Below are 14,653 nucleotides of genomic sequence, written 5' to 3' on the forward strand. Positions count from 1 at the left end.
ATCTCACCAAAAATCCCTTGGAAACTAACTCGTTTTCCCTCACAAGGTACGCTCCATTGAAACTCGTTCAACATGGCCCTCTAGCCCCATACTCTTTCACATCTCATCTCAGTCTAACCAATCACAACGGAATAACTGGTAAAACTAGAAGCAATAACCGCCACAGGTCATGGTACTCAAACCATGTGGCCACCTCTCGATCTGCTATAAGCCATGGTACCCGAACCATTTTATCTCCTCTTAATCTGCTACAAATCATGGTACTCGAACCATGTTCTATCTTCTTAACCCGCTACAATCATGGTACTCGAACCATGTTCTCTTTTCTCAATCCACTACGAATCATGGTACTCGAACCATGTTCTCTCTTCTCAATCCACTACCTATCATGGTACTTGAACCATGTTCTCTTCTCAATCCACCACGTAGAACTTCTGGAATTCTCCCTGTTTTAAGTATGGGTCCTCTGCTTTCAGTAGTGCGGGCTCATACTACCTGCCACATCTACCCATACTTTCCACATGGATCGTCCCAGGATTCCTAACTAGCTGTTCAACCTTCTCGTTCACCAATCTTGTTATACAAGTTCGCCCTCCAGCGAATACTCTCCTTTTTCAGCATACTCATCTGACTAAGTTCACTCCCTAGGCTCTTCATAGGTTCTCTCACTTTCCTGTCCTCAGCTGCTGAAGAACTCCTTATGATGCCAGCCATCTACCTCCTGAATATCGTCATATTCACTCAGTAGCTGACTCCCATCATCGAGAGTTCCACAAAGCACGAAGCAAGCAACATTCGGGCATCGGGTAATCTCCACCAGCACATAAAACCCCTCTAGGTTATTACCCCAATTGCTCTCCTCATACTCGAAGGATATCACCGAACTCAAGCAATTTTACCCTACGCAGGCATCTGACTACCCACTCATTAGACTCCTCAAATGCTCATCTAGGTATCTCTCCTAGATTACTCCTCTACTTGAATCCCTCTCTAAAAAGGATTCCTGTTGGATACTCTTACTCCGCACATACTCAAAAGCAAATCACAGATAGTAGCAACTCCAAGGCTAAGGCATCACAAATAAGGCCACTCTAGTACTAAAATATGAAATACCTAGCCTATCTCTAGCATGAATAATATCTCATAACACAAAAGTAAGGGTATTTTGAGAAATCACCGTTCGGGCTCCGGCTGATTGTACACACTGTTCCAACTCGTTTTCTCTTAAACTCTTTCTTATTTTAGAAAAATTAATCTCTTTGAAAATCTTTCTCAAATCCTCAGTTTGAGTTCAAACACACCCGGAGGTGCATCCGAATCCCTCAAACCAAGGCTCTGATACCAACTTGTAACACCGTAAATTTTCAAAAAAAAATTACATTTAAATATCACATAATTCTCATAACATGTTTCACATAAATCCCATTTAATTTATTTACAAAACACAACTTTAGAATTAATTAATAATAATCCAGGATCCTCAAATCATAACTCCTTCTCTGGTGTGTACAATCGAGCTGATACCTTCCCGCGATTCTGAGAAAAACTTGAAACACATAACACATAACACGGTAAGCACGAAGCTTAGTGAGTTCCCCAAAATACCACACAAACATATTAGCCACTCGATGCTATAACGCCGTAGGACCCTCCGGTCCGATGTGTCTCAGCGGGACCCTCCAGCCCCATGGCTCGTTGGACCCTCTTGTCCGGTCTGGGTGAGAACCCTCCGGTCTCACTACTCGTTGGACCCTTCGGTCCGGTCTAAGTAAGGACCCTCCGATCTCATAGTTCGTTGGACCCTCCGGTCCGGTCATAATATAGCATAGTTCATTGGAGCCTCCGGTCCGGTCTAAATATCACATAATATAGCACGCAACACATATCACACATAAAATGCATAAATCAGGCAAGCACATAAGACCCTCTGGTCACACATAATTACCACTCTAGGTAAAGTATAGTGAGAAGACTCACCTCGGATAATAAACAGCCCCCTATAAATGTTGCAGCTATACATCGTCTACTAACTCTGTGCTAACCCACAATTAACCCAATTAGGAACTAAGTCCAACTCTCACTCAGAAGGTCCAAGAAAGACCACCGATCATCCCATCAATAACCTAAAACCCATTACCAAGGCCCAAAATATCTTTGGCCCATAATATCTGACTTATGATGGCCCAAAAGGCCCAATGACCCAAGGCGTGTCCCAACCGTGGCCTAAGGACACAAAACCCATATTGATAGAGTACGTGGGGCGTACCTCTACATACGTTAAGCGTATAGGCAAGATGGTGAGTACGATGGGTGTACCTGCACATACGCTCAGCGTAATTCTCCTGTTAAGTCCTTTTTCCATTAACCACTTATTACACCACTCCAGAGGCTACAAACTCGGATCCATGTCCTTTTCCATGTCTTATTCCATAAAGTCACTGACTTGGTGACTTTACTTGGCCCAAACAACTCAAACTCCAAAAATGATCTTCTACTTCCATAAAGAGGCCTAGATCTCATGCATGATTATGAATGGACTAGCAAGTTCAAAACTTTATTGGTTATGAAACACTTTTAGCCTTGAGGGTGGCAACCCTAGGCTCAGAAATGAGATTTCATCATAAAGGTCCCATCTTGGGACCTAAAATGACTCCAAAACTAGATCTATGCATCCTTAAGTAAAGTCATGAACTTTATACCTCCAAAGAGTCCCAAATGATGATGTTATTCCAGATCTATGAGCTCCAACTTCGAAAGTTCTTCCTTGCCAACTTCTTCTTTTCCTTCTTCCAAGTTTACACCACCAAAATGAGCTTCTTAAGGAGAAAATCACTCAAGAATGAGGGGATGAGGCGTTTTAAGGTTATATGAGGGTAAGGGAACAGATAAGGAGGCTAGGGCTTGAACCAATATGTCCTTTATATAGTGGCACACCCTAAAACTAGGGTTTCTGGACATTTGACCTACGCTGGGTGTACATCTTGTACGTCAGGCGTACACAAGAAGGCATCCGCGATCTTTTCCTGTCATACGTTGGGCGTAACCCAGCTTACGCTGGGCGTACCCACACGCGTTCCAATTTGCATGCATGGTCCTCCATGCCAACTTTTCTCCATAAGGGACCATTTATGCCAATAACTTGCAAGTGCCATAACTCCCTCACCCGATGTCCGTTTCCGACGCACTTTATATCCGAGAAACTCTACACTTGCATCAACTTTATTCCTCCAATGCCTTTAACAATACATTTGGCTCTAAAGCACAAACCGAACTCTTTTATCACACAACCTACCTTACCCATATCCCAAAAAGGCCTAAACCTTTGTCCCTCAAAGCCTCAAAGCCTTCTCATACTTGGATTAAGGCCCATGGGCCTTAATTCACAAAAGAATCTGGAACAGGATGTTACAACTACCTTCCATACCTATCCATACTTTCCTCAAGAACCGTATGGAGTCCTCTAAGTCACCTACTCATAATAATACTCTCAATACTTGCTCAACAACATAGCAATTGCGCTAAAATACTTCCTAGGATCTCCTAGGACTCCCCACCTCCCCTGCCATCAACTGCTGAAGGACTCCAATCAATGTTAGCTAACCGCTTCATGAATACAATTACATGAAACAAAACTTAAATAATCTTTCAACTAAAAGACCCAACCCTGCAACGGTTAGACTCAAACGAGAGTTGCAAAATAGGACCGCATCCTTCACTTTAAGATTATTTAACCTTTGTAGCATGTAATTTAACGTATGAATTTGATAGCTAGCTCACATCAATGTGGATCCCATAAAGCATAAAGCAAGCAACATTCAAGCAGTGGAGTCGACTAGCACTAAGACATACTAAAATCAGGCAGGTCCTCACATGAAAATTCTGACCACTAGGCCCAAGCATCTAGTATACACCTTCATCCTGCCCTCACGCTCTCAAAAGTGGCTAATCATTCCTCATGCCATCCTGCTACGAACTGCACCCACTCATGAAACTTTCACCAACCCTATCGAATACTTGATTCTACCATGAGCCCTTTATCAACCAAGAACAGGAAATAAGGCTAAACCAAACATTCTCAGGCTATAGAATCTTAGTTATGTACAACTATGAGGCATACACTAAGAAACTACAATTATGATGGCAATTGAGTATAAGAAAGAAACCCTAGGCTACCAAGTATCATATAATCAGGAAAGTCTATCATACAAATCCTGAAGATCCCTAGACTATTAGTAGAATGATGTCTTAACATATCATGACATCAAATAACAGTGTGGTAATTTGGGGTCTACTTATTGTCTCCGACTGATCGTACACATCACATCCTCTTTTGGTTATTTTGAAAACAACTTTGAAAATCATTTTTAAAACCGTTTTCCTTAGTTTGAGACTGGATTCACACGAGTGCTCCTCTATTTCACTCAAACCAAGGCTCTGATACCAACTTTAACGCCTCGAAAATCACAACCAATTTAAACTTGTCAAAACAACCCATTTACTAATAAAAGTGTTTACAAAACAATTGTATCCAAAAACATGATTTAAAATTACAGTCTCTCAAGATCCAATCAGTAGTAAAACCAAGGATGTGTACGGTCACGCCTTTGCCTTGTCACCGTCCTCTGAAGAACCTGAAACCCTAAAATAAAATTGTAAGCACGAAGCTTAGTGAGTACCCCCAAAGTACCAACACACAAACATATAACATATACAAATAACAGCATGTACTGGGTCCACAACTAAAAGACTGGATTACCCATGAGCTCACAGTCTGATCCTGGCTTGCATATCAGACCCACAACTCATATTTGGCTTGCTCATCAGCCCACATCATAAGTCTAGCTTGTCCTTGGGGCTCACAACTTATGTCTAACTTGCTTCCTGACCCAATCAGTCATTGGACTAAAATACCCTCAAGTCCTCGGTATGAGTCTGGCATACCACCCAATCCTCAGCTCATATCTGGAATGCACCTAAGACCTTAGTATGAGTCTGGCATGCCCTACCCGGACCTCAACTCATATCTAAAATGCTCCAGGATTTGTTGGCTACACTACGAAGAAGTACACCTCAACACAACACAATATGCCGATATATAACATATAACAAACATACATAGATAATCATGCATACAAAATCACATGTAGTCCTACAGATCTACCAGACTAGCACATCGACAACTAGCATATAACCATGCAGATCTATTCCATACTCAGCATATCAGTGTATAGCATGATACCAATCTAATGGGCCAGCTTTGGTGCCTTCGACCCGTAAGTACAGTGAGGAAAACTCACCTGAAGCGGATGAATATCTCAGACAAATGCTCGAACCGTTGATCCGAAAATCCCCGCGCGCTAGCACCATTAAATATCATCCAATTAGTAATTGAATCTCGACCTATAATCAAGAATCTGAATTACTTGCCTAATGACCAGGGTAAAAGACCATTTTACCTTTTTTCTTACTTGACCCAAAACTAAGGCCCGATATGGCCCAACTTCCAATTTGGGCCCAAAAACCATCATGAATCAAATTCCAAGAAAGCCCAACAAGGCCCAAACCAAAAGACCCAAAATTACACATCCTGGGGAGTACACCTCGCGTACTCACCCTCTAAGCGCAATGTATAAGTCTCTAAAGCATGAAACTCAATTTACGTTGAGCATACTTCTGAGTACGCCCAGCGTACTCATCAGGGGCAAAAAATTCACATTAAGCTATTATTGGGTTAAGTTAAAGGCACCCAACCACTTCTCTTAACCCTTAACAATGTCTTAACCCATAAAGTCAAAACCTTTAAGGCTTTGCATGGCTAAAGATGGCTAAACCTCCAAAATCCTTCCTTTCACAACACTCAAAACTACTTAACTCTTTCATGGTGCTAAGGAAACGATCAAGCAAGCATTTTTATGGCTCAATACACTTCATGACCGCAAAAAAGGACAATTAATATGCTTTGGAGTACTCCATACTCACAAAGATCCAAACTTTAGGACAAAAGCTTATGAAACTATGCCATAACAAAATATATGAATAGATTCATCAAGTTTGAAGCTTTAGACCTTGAGAAAGTAGATCAAGATGCACTAAGCCTGGATCCACAAGCTTCAAGCAATCCCACACTTCTCCAAGAAGCTCCTTCTTCTTATATGAGCACCAAAATGCATGAAATACCACCAAAAACTCAAGAACCACACCAATAGAAGCTAGGGTTTCATTTCTAGGGTTTAAGGGGATGGAGGCTGAAGATAATATGGTTTGGTGGTAAGTTAAGGAGTTTAAATAGGGTCCAAGACCCTAAATTAGGGTTTGGGTCTGACTGGAATACGCCTTGCGCACTACAGGTATGCGTTGCTTACTCCCGTAAGCATCTGCAATCAATCTGACTAGCACGCCCCGTGTACTCCCATGTACACCCAGCGTACTAGGCTCAACACAAGTACGCCCAACGTACACTTATGTACACCTCGCGTACTAGGTTTAACCCTTGAACCACCAAACTTTCGAAGGCCATAACTTCTTCGTTCTAAGTCCGTTTTCAACGATCCATATATCCTCGGAAAAGGTAACGAGAAGCTCTACACTTCTATCAACTCCTCCTTGCCTTAAAACTTTCCGAACAAAAATCCAAGATTCATAAAAATCCTGACTGCCACTTTATGGTTATACCATTGGGCTCCAAATCACAAACCGAATTCCCAGATTATCTATCCTACCTTATCCACAACCAAATGGGTCTAAATCTCTCTTTCTCAAAGGACCTAAGTCCTATGATAACCAGTCTTTGGGTCATGGCCCCACGTTAGGAAATGATTCAGAACAGGGTGTTACACATACTTTGTGGACCACTTGATATGATCTAATAATCACCGTGGTATATGTGGATAACTGATATTTATAAATCACACTTTATATACAATTTACAAAGGCGTCACCTCACGGATCAAAGTTACATTTTGGTCCCTTACACAATTTCTTTTTATAGTTACGCTTTTACTAATTGCAAACGAGTTCACCGATGCAACGCGTGTGATGACTTAATTACTAGTTTTATTAAATTTGTATAAAGTAATACATATTTTGCATTATATTTTTTAGAGGTTATTGAACTTAGATTTGTATACACATAATAATATGCTTTAAACATATAAGTATTTTTTGTCGACACATATTTTATTAAAATAAATCATAAAATATATTTTGGTCATTTGACTTAATATATCATCTTAAATTAATATTTATTTATATATAATTTTATTTGACCCACATTTATATTTTATGATAGATTGATTGTCAAATCAATATTAATAACACAATCTTACTAATAAGTTGGAACAAAATTTGAGAAATAGCCAAAATGTGTTATTTACATAAGAAATACATTGAAGAAAATAAAAAATCAACTTGATCATAAAATTGAGAAATAATCATTTACATATGAAGTAAATTACAAAAAATAAAGAATCATTTACGTAAGAAATAAATTACATAAAACAAAAATTGACATGAATCACATGATCTTACTAATACTTGACGAAATGTTTGAGCTAAAATTAAGAAATAATCATTTACATAAGAAATATATGACATAAAACAAAACATTTTATTTAATATCTAGTTATTCCTTTAGTAGACAATTCATGTTTAAAGCTTCAAATCTACCATACAAACATCCATAATTTTTTAAATACTACCAACATAATTTACATATATATATATATATATATATATATATATATATATATATACATATATATATATATATATATATATATATATATATATATAGAGAGAGAGAGAGAGAGAGAGAGAGAGAGCTAGGTTCATTTGTTTAAACTAATTATTGTGTTATTGTATGAGTAAATACAGGCCAATCATTTCAAAAGGGTAAATATGTAATCTTATACTTAATTAATTATGGTAAATATATAAATCAATTAATATCCCTTTAATTTAGGGATATCAGTTTTAAAACCCAATTTCTAGTCTGCCTCTTCCCTCCTCTCTTATATTCATCGACTTTCGGTGCTCTCTCATACCTCCATTTCATATTTTCACCCACCGCCACTCTCTTTCTCTGTTTTTTGTTTTCCCCAATCTCGCTCATGCGAGAATCTTCAATCTTTCCACCCCATTTTTCATCATCAGCCACTTCACTAACATAATTCACAAAGAAAACCCAATTCCAGGGCTACAAGATTTTCAGGATCTGTTTATTACCTTTCCTAGATTTCTATGTTTCCCAATTCGGAAACATGACCTATTACGATTGAATTGATTTTCAAAACCGAGAAAAACAACATGTACGAGATTGATTGATATGAAAGGGGCTCGTTTATCTCATCTTTAATAATAGGTTGTTAGGGTTAAGTGATCGTTGTGGGGTTAGATATTCAATTTGAGATTTGGATGACAGATTTTGAATTCAAGATTGGATAAAGAAATTAATCGAGACAATATGTATATGGATTATCATGGCGATATGGGTCATCTTGACCCCGAATTGTTACAGCTAAATGAAGTGTCTTCTTTGGCTATCAAGTCAAATTCTTATGTTTCCGAGAAGCTATTCGAGCAATGGCTATCGCTCCCCAAAACCACTCTCTTGGTAATTATTATAATTTAATTTTCTATTTGACGTAAAACGGGTTCTCTTGTGATGTCTGTGTGCAAGTTTTTTATTTTTACAGGTATAAACAATTTTTGTGTTCAGGCTTCTTTTAATTTTTATTTCCATGTCTGTGTGCAAGTTTTTTATTTTTTATGGTGTTGGATTTTCATTGCCTACCAGGTGTTTGATCATTTGCTTCACTGAGTTTTGGAATATTTGATTATCGGAGCAAGGTTTCCGTCTTCATGTGCGTGCCTTTCTCGTAAAGATGGTATGACTTGTCAATACGTTTTCCTACTTTTTAACTAAAAATTTTCTAGGTGAAAGGGGGTATTGGAGGTATAGTTGAATAATATAAAGAAATACAAACTCTGAGAAGCTATTAGGATGTGGGAATGATGAAAGCAAAGCCAGTAAAGGTATGTCATTTCCTTTCATAATTACTTGATAAATGATGTTTTATTTATTTATTTAATTTTGTGTATTTTCTTTCATCTGAAAATCTTTGATATATATTCCAAAATTGGGCAGGAATGTATTACATAGAATACATACTTCAGAATCCAGGGGTTTGTTTGGATGTTAGATAGAAATCATTGGGTGTTTGGGTTTGTTTCATTTGATAGAAAACAATGGGTGTTTGGATTGGGTGTTTGACAGGGAAGGGAAGGAAATGAAAAGTAGTTTTTTTGGCTAATATACATATCAGAATGAGCAGTTTGGCTAATATCTATTGGAATGGAATCAAGAATTCCAATTTCGTTGGAATGGAATGACGAATTCCAATTTTGTTGGAATCACAGAAGTTGATGCTTGAAGAACGGACCACAAAATTGAAACGGACCTCATTATTCTTTTAGAATATATTAGTCGTTGTTAGATTTTGATGTAATTATTAACAATTGTTACCCGTATTCTATAAAAAATAATGTATTTGTTGTTTTTATTCTTCAATTGATTGTTCGAGAATTTGTTATTCTACAATAAAAATATGTTCAAGAATATTTTTATTATTTTATGGTTCAAGAATTTTTTTATTTTTGAATATATTCAAACATATTCTGTCAGAATGTCCGAATTAAAAACATAATAATTCGTAAAATCAGATTTTTAAAATTAATATAATCTATAATCCCTTAAAATATGCAAACTTCCTTTATTAAATCTATGTTAATTAACTAAAATACCCTTCTAGTTAAATTAAATGGTATTTTTCGATTATTTTTAATTTAATAATATGTATTAATCACTTTCTTAAAATAAGTAAAATGATTGGCCCATATTTATGCATAGAATAACACAATAATTAGTTTGAATAGAATAACCTAGGCCTATATATATATATATATATATATATGTGTGTGTGTGTGTGTGTGTGTATCATAAGTACCGTTAAGGATACTAAGTTATAAAAACTTTTAAGTGATTATTAATAATTAGGTGAATGTAATGAAGGTTGGAGATGTCAAATGCATATAAAATTCATATAGTCCAAGAAAAAATATCTATTTTATAAAATATATAATAATATAGATAGATAGATATAGACACATAAATTAGTTTTGATATATATATATATATATATATATATATATATATATATATATATATATATATATATATATATATATATATATATATATATATATATATATATATATATATATATATCATTCAACATGTACATTACCAATATTACCTAACAATATATTTTCATTTAGAGCCTTTAAATCATTAGGACATTTGAATCATTAAGATGTTACTAAACACCTCTCAAATTTCATATGATATCAAATTAAAATGGATTTTTTTTCCCATTTCACAGGTATTCAGCTATTCATATTTATCTTCACGTCCTCAGCTTCAAAAGAATGTCCAACTGGCCCCTTGTCTGTCATAAACTACACATTCTACTTTTAACTTTGGTAAATGCATAAAACCGACCAAGTTAATATGTAATAACTCGAATGCCACTTCGACTATTACTTTTAATAACTATTCTAGAAATTTACAATCGATATTCTAGGCAATTTCATTACTAATCTCCTCTGTCATCTTCTTGAAGTATCTTAAAACTGGTGATCATCATACAACATTTAGTTCGGACTTGACATTTTCCTTCATTACACGTCACATCTTTAGTTTCACCTAGGAAGACATCATATAATAATTAATCATATGTGGTTTAAGTATATTATTACAATACCTACTTCCATATTAAACGTGGTAGATAGTCAATCAAATTATCTATAGATTTGTAACATTTCTCCTGCTCACTTCATACATACTAAAGTCTATCTTGCATTATCATATATCCCTTCTATCAAGATTAGAAAATTTTCGTTTTGTTTTTCCTTGATCATAATCAAAATAGGGAAACCAAAAAGCAAGAGCAAAGACATGGGAGATATTTGATATATACACAGATGTACGATCCGGTGGTAGCCAAGGTAAGTGATAAGAAAAGCAAAGTGGGGACTCAAATATGAGGCTTAAATCTCCCCACAATCCTCCACAGGATAAGACCACAATCTCGAATCCACTATCCCCATTGGCTCTCACTTCCTATATGCCCATTTTCGCCCATCACTCCAATTCCGTGACTCCAAAAAGCTCCAATCTTTAACATCACCACCTCCAATGGCAGCCACTCTATCAACCACCATGGCCATGCTTAACGCCAAGTGCATGACCTCCGCCAAACCCTCTAAACCAACCCCCAACAAACCCATCTCTCTCATCTCCGTCCAAAACCTTCCCAAATCCCTAACCTCCTCAAAACCCGCCACCATCTCCCTCACCGGAACCGCCATCGCCGGAGCCATCTTCTCCACCTTGAACTCATGCGACCCTGCTTTTGCCGTACAACAGATCGCCGACATTGCAGAAGGAGACAACCGTGGAATCGCTCTTCTCTTACCTCTCGTTCCAGCCATCGCCTGGGTGCTGTACAACATCTTTCAACCTGCGGTTAACCAGATCAACAAGATGAGGACCAAAGGAGTGGTGGTTGGGCTTGGAATCGGTGGTGGTTTAGCAGCATCGTCTGGGCTGTTTGCTACGCCGGAGGCCGCCGCCGCCGCTGAAGCCGCTGCTAATGACAATAGAGGGCAACTTCTTTTGATTGTTGTCGCACCTGCTATTCTTTGGGTGCTCTACAACATTTTACAGCCTGCTCTTAACCAGATCAACAAAATGAGAAATTGATCAATCATATATATATAAATTGGGTACATTGAACTAGTAATCTTGTAATCGCATTTCTTGTTAATCAACTTCTCTTCGAAAACATATATTTATATATCTTCTTTTTTTGCCATTTTTTATGCTCAACCGAATTAGTTTATTATGATTCAAATAAGTTACTATTACAAGATCTTCGTTCCAAGAAGATACAACATACATGCCATTTAGGCTACAAGTGATGCTTTTTTAATCACTATTCTTTTTTCCGGGAATCTTTGAGTTGTCCCCTCTTTCTGATTTGGAGGCAGAACCCTAGGCGCCAAGAATCCACGGCAAACTCCGGCAACGAGTTTAGCAAAGCCCAGATGACGGAGTGAGGCCAGTAAGGTGTGCAGCGTGGGTCATGCCCCAACCACCGTAGCCCCGCCTTGGCATATCCGGTTGGTGATGGTACAAAAAACGAAGATCTTTTGATAGACGCCATCTTCGTTGCTACGTATAATGGAACCTGCAACCAGTTTTACTGAATCAAACTCTGATACATTTGATAGTTCAAAGTAAAAAAGTTACCTGACACTGGACGTCGATCCCACTGTTCTTGTATTCAACATACAAACACCTTGAAAATTGATCGATATACCTAAACAAACAACAAACGAAACACACGAGACCTTTTCAAATGTAATCAAATTTGATTACAGAGTGAATAAAGATGTAAAACTTACGCTTTTGTTGCAGCGTAAACAGCATAAAGAGGATCTGATGGGATGACGATAGCAGCACCAGAGCCAATATTCACGATTGCGCCTCTCTTTCTCTTCAACATCGCCGGTAATACTGCTTGTGTCACTTTAGTAGTCGCTTCAACATTAACCTTAATCAAATTATTCAACAATTCATCATCCACTTCATGGAAAAACCTAGCGTAAGGATATGAAATCCCAGCATTATTTATCAAAACCCCAACATCTAACCCCTCGATTGCCTCAGTAATCTTCTTGATACCTTCCGATAAATCACCGGTAAGATCAAAAATGACATTCTTGATCTGGGTTTTTGAGAATTTGGATTTAATCTCAGAGGAAACGTCCTCAAGTTTCTTAGGGTTTCGACCCACCAAGATCAAGTTAAGACCTTTTTTAGCTAATTCAAAGGCAAAAGCTTTGCCAATGCCATCTGTGGAGCCAGTAACAAGTGCCCATGATCCATATTTCTTGATGTTCTTTGGAGGTCTTAAGAAATTAACGTAAACCCATGTGAGAATTGAAACTGAAATCTTTAATATAGATAAAGAACCCAAGAGAAAAAGAACAATAACCCATAAAGGTTGGGTTTTTAGGGTTTCCAAGAAACCGATCTCCATTGTTGTGTATGTGATTTGGAGTTGGATCTGAGATATGGGTTTTGTAGATGAGAGACTATAATAAATAAGGTGAGTAATGAGGTGATGGTTGGCAATATTGGTTTGAAATTTAAATGCTTTTGAGTCTTGACCATTATTAAGGACTGAGTTTTCAAGAAAACACGCAACTGCATATTTTGATGAAGCTCGAGATGGCAAGTATTCAAACAAGTTTGTTGAAGCTGATGAACGAAAAAAGTAAACCTTATTCTAAATTTTTTGTTCCAATGGGGATGTGGGGATTAATAATTTCTCTTAATAATATTCTAATATTCTAAATGACTATATATGATAATTAGTTGTAAATGCAATACGTCTTGAATCCAGAATTTTAGTTAAATTTGTGTCACTACGTCGTTTTTAAGAAATAGTACAAAATAACTATTTATCATGAAAACTTAGTAAGTTTTGTATACATTTTGAGTTGCAAAACTATTTTTAATTTTTTCCGAAAAAAATACTTTTCAAAGTTGTCATATTTTTTTAATACATAATTTTTGAAATGTTTTACACTAAAAAAATAGTTTTTAAGGTAATTTGCGGTGGACAGAAATTTCAAAATCTTTTGGAATCTCCTAACTCACAAGTTGCAAAATTTATGGTCATTTTTATTATTGATAAAAAAAAATATTGATCAAATTGTTAAATGTAGATTTGGCAATTTGCAAGGTTTCTTTACCAGACCGTGGAGCAACATCATCCGTTCTTCTTATCAACTTGCGGCTAGAGGATTGAGTTGGGGTTGTCATGTTCAAAAAATGGTTGGTAATGATCACTTGACCAATTTTTGGAGGATATTTGATGTTGTTATTTGCATATTAAAGTTCGTTTTCTAAGATTTTTGCTTTGGATACTTCTAAAGCTGTTATGATCGAGTCAATAAGTAAACTCATTTTTAGTCCCGGGGTGTCGAAGAAAATCTAACAGAATTATCTAAATGAGATTTTGCAAAACTTGGTGTTATATAACAAATGGGTGAGAGTTTGGGAGAGTTTTGGCTTCAATTACATTACTTAGGAGGAGGGAGTTATTCCTCCCAACCCAATGAACTAACTGTAACATCAGTTGTTGTTGTTGTTGTTGTTGTTGTTTTTTTTTTTTTTTTTTTTTTTTTTAACCCACAACACACGGAAACCCTATATTTTTCAACCCACTCAATTAAAAAAAAATACAAAACAATCAAGGTAAAATTTTAATTAGCAATAGGGTTACCTCTGGTACCACTCCATCTTCAGCGGTTTTTAGTTGAGTGAGTTGAGAAAGATAGGATTTTTGTGTGTTGTAGGTTGAGAAAGATAAAGAAAAAGAAATGACAAAAATTGATGTAACAGTGGGTTCAGTGTGTTAGGAGGGAGGGAACGACTCCCTCCTCCCTTATTGATGATGACATTTTGTTGGTAAGTGATTTCCTATCGAGATTAATATTTGGTGTTGAGAATTCGGTTAAACAT

At 36.8% G+C, this 14,653-nt stretch overlaps 2 protein-coding genes across 2 annotated transcripts; one reads left to right on the top strand and one right to left on the bottom strand.

Moving 5' to 3' along the window:
• Window positions 1–11,084: 11,084 nt before the first annotated feature.
• On the top strand, window positions 11,085–11,933 carry LOC111881580 (photosystem II core complex proteins psbY, chloroplastic). Its single transcript, XM_023877983.2, has 2 exons — window positions 11,085–11,206; window positions 11,239–11,933. Exons 1-2 carry the CDS (start codon window positions 11,100–11,102, stop codon window positions 11,819–11,821), a joined length of 690 nt encoding a protein of 229 aa, XP_023733751.1. The 5' UTR covers window positions 11,085–11,099; the 3' UTR covers window positions 11,822–11,933.
• Window positions 11,934–13,278, bottom strand: LOC111881579 (very-long-chain 3-oxoacyl-CoA reductase 1). Its single transcript, XM_023877982.3, has 3 exons — window positions 12,526–13,278; window positions 12,371–12,440; window positions 11,934–12,308 (listed from the first exon to the last, which is right to left on the bottom strand). The coding sequence occupies exons 1-3, from the start codon at window positions 13,161–13,163 to the stop codon at window positions 12,054–12,056; spliced, it is 963 nt and encodes a 320-aa protein (XP_023733750.1). The 5' UTR covers window positions 13,164–13,278; the 3' UTR covers window positions 11,934–12,053.
• Window positions 13,279–14,653: the final 1,375 nt, after the last annotated feature.

Source organism: Lactuca sativa, chromosome 3, assembly GCF_002870075.4.
Source record: "Lactuca sativa cultivar Salinas chromosome 3, Lsat_Salinas_v11, whole genome shotgun sequence".
NCBI lineage: Eukaryota > Viridiplantae > Streptophyta > Magnoliopsida > Asterales > Asteraceae > Lactuca > Lactuca sativa.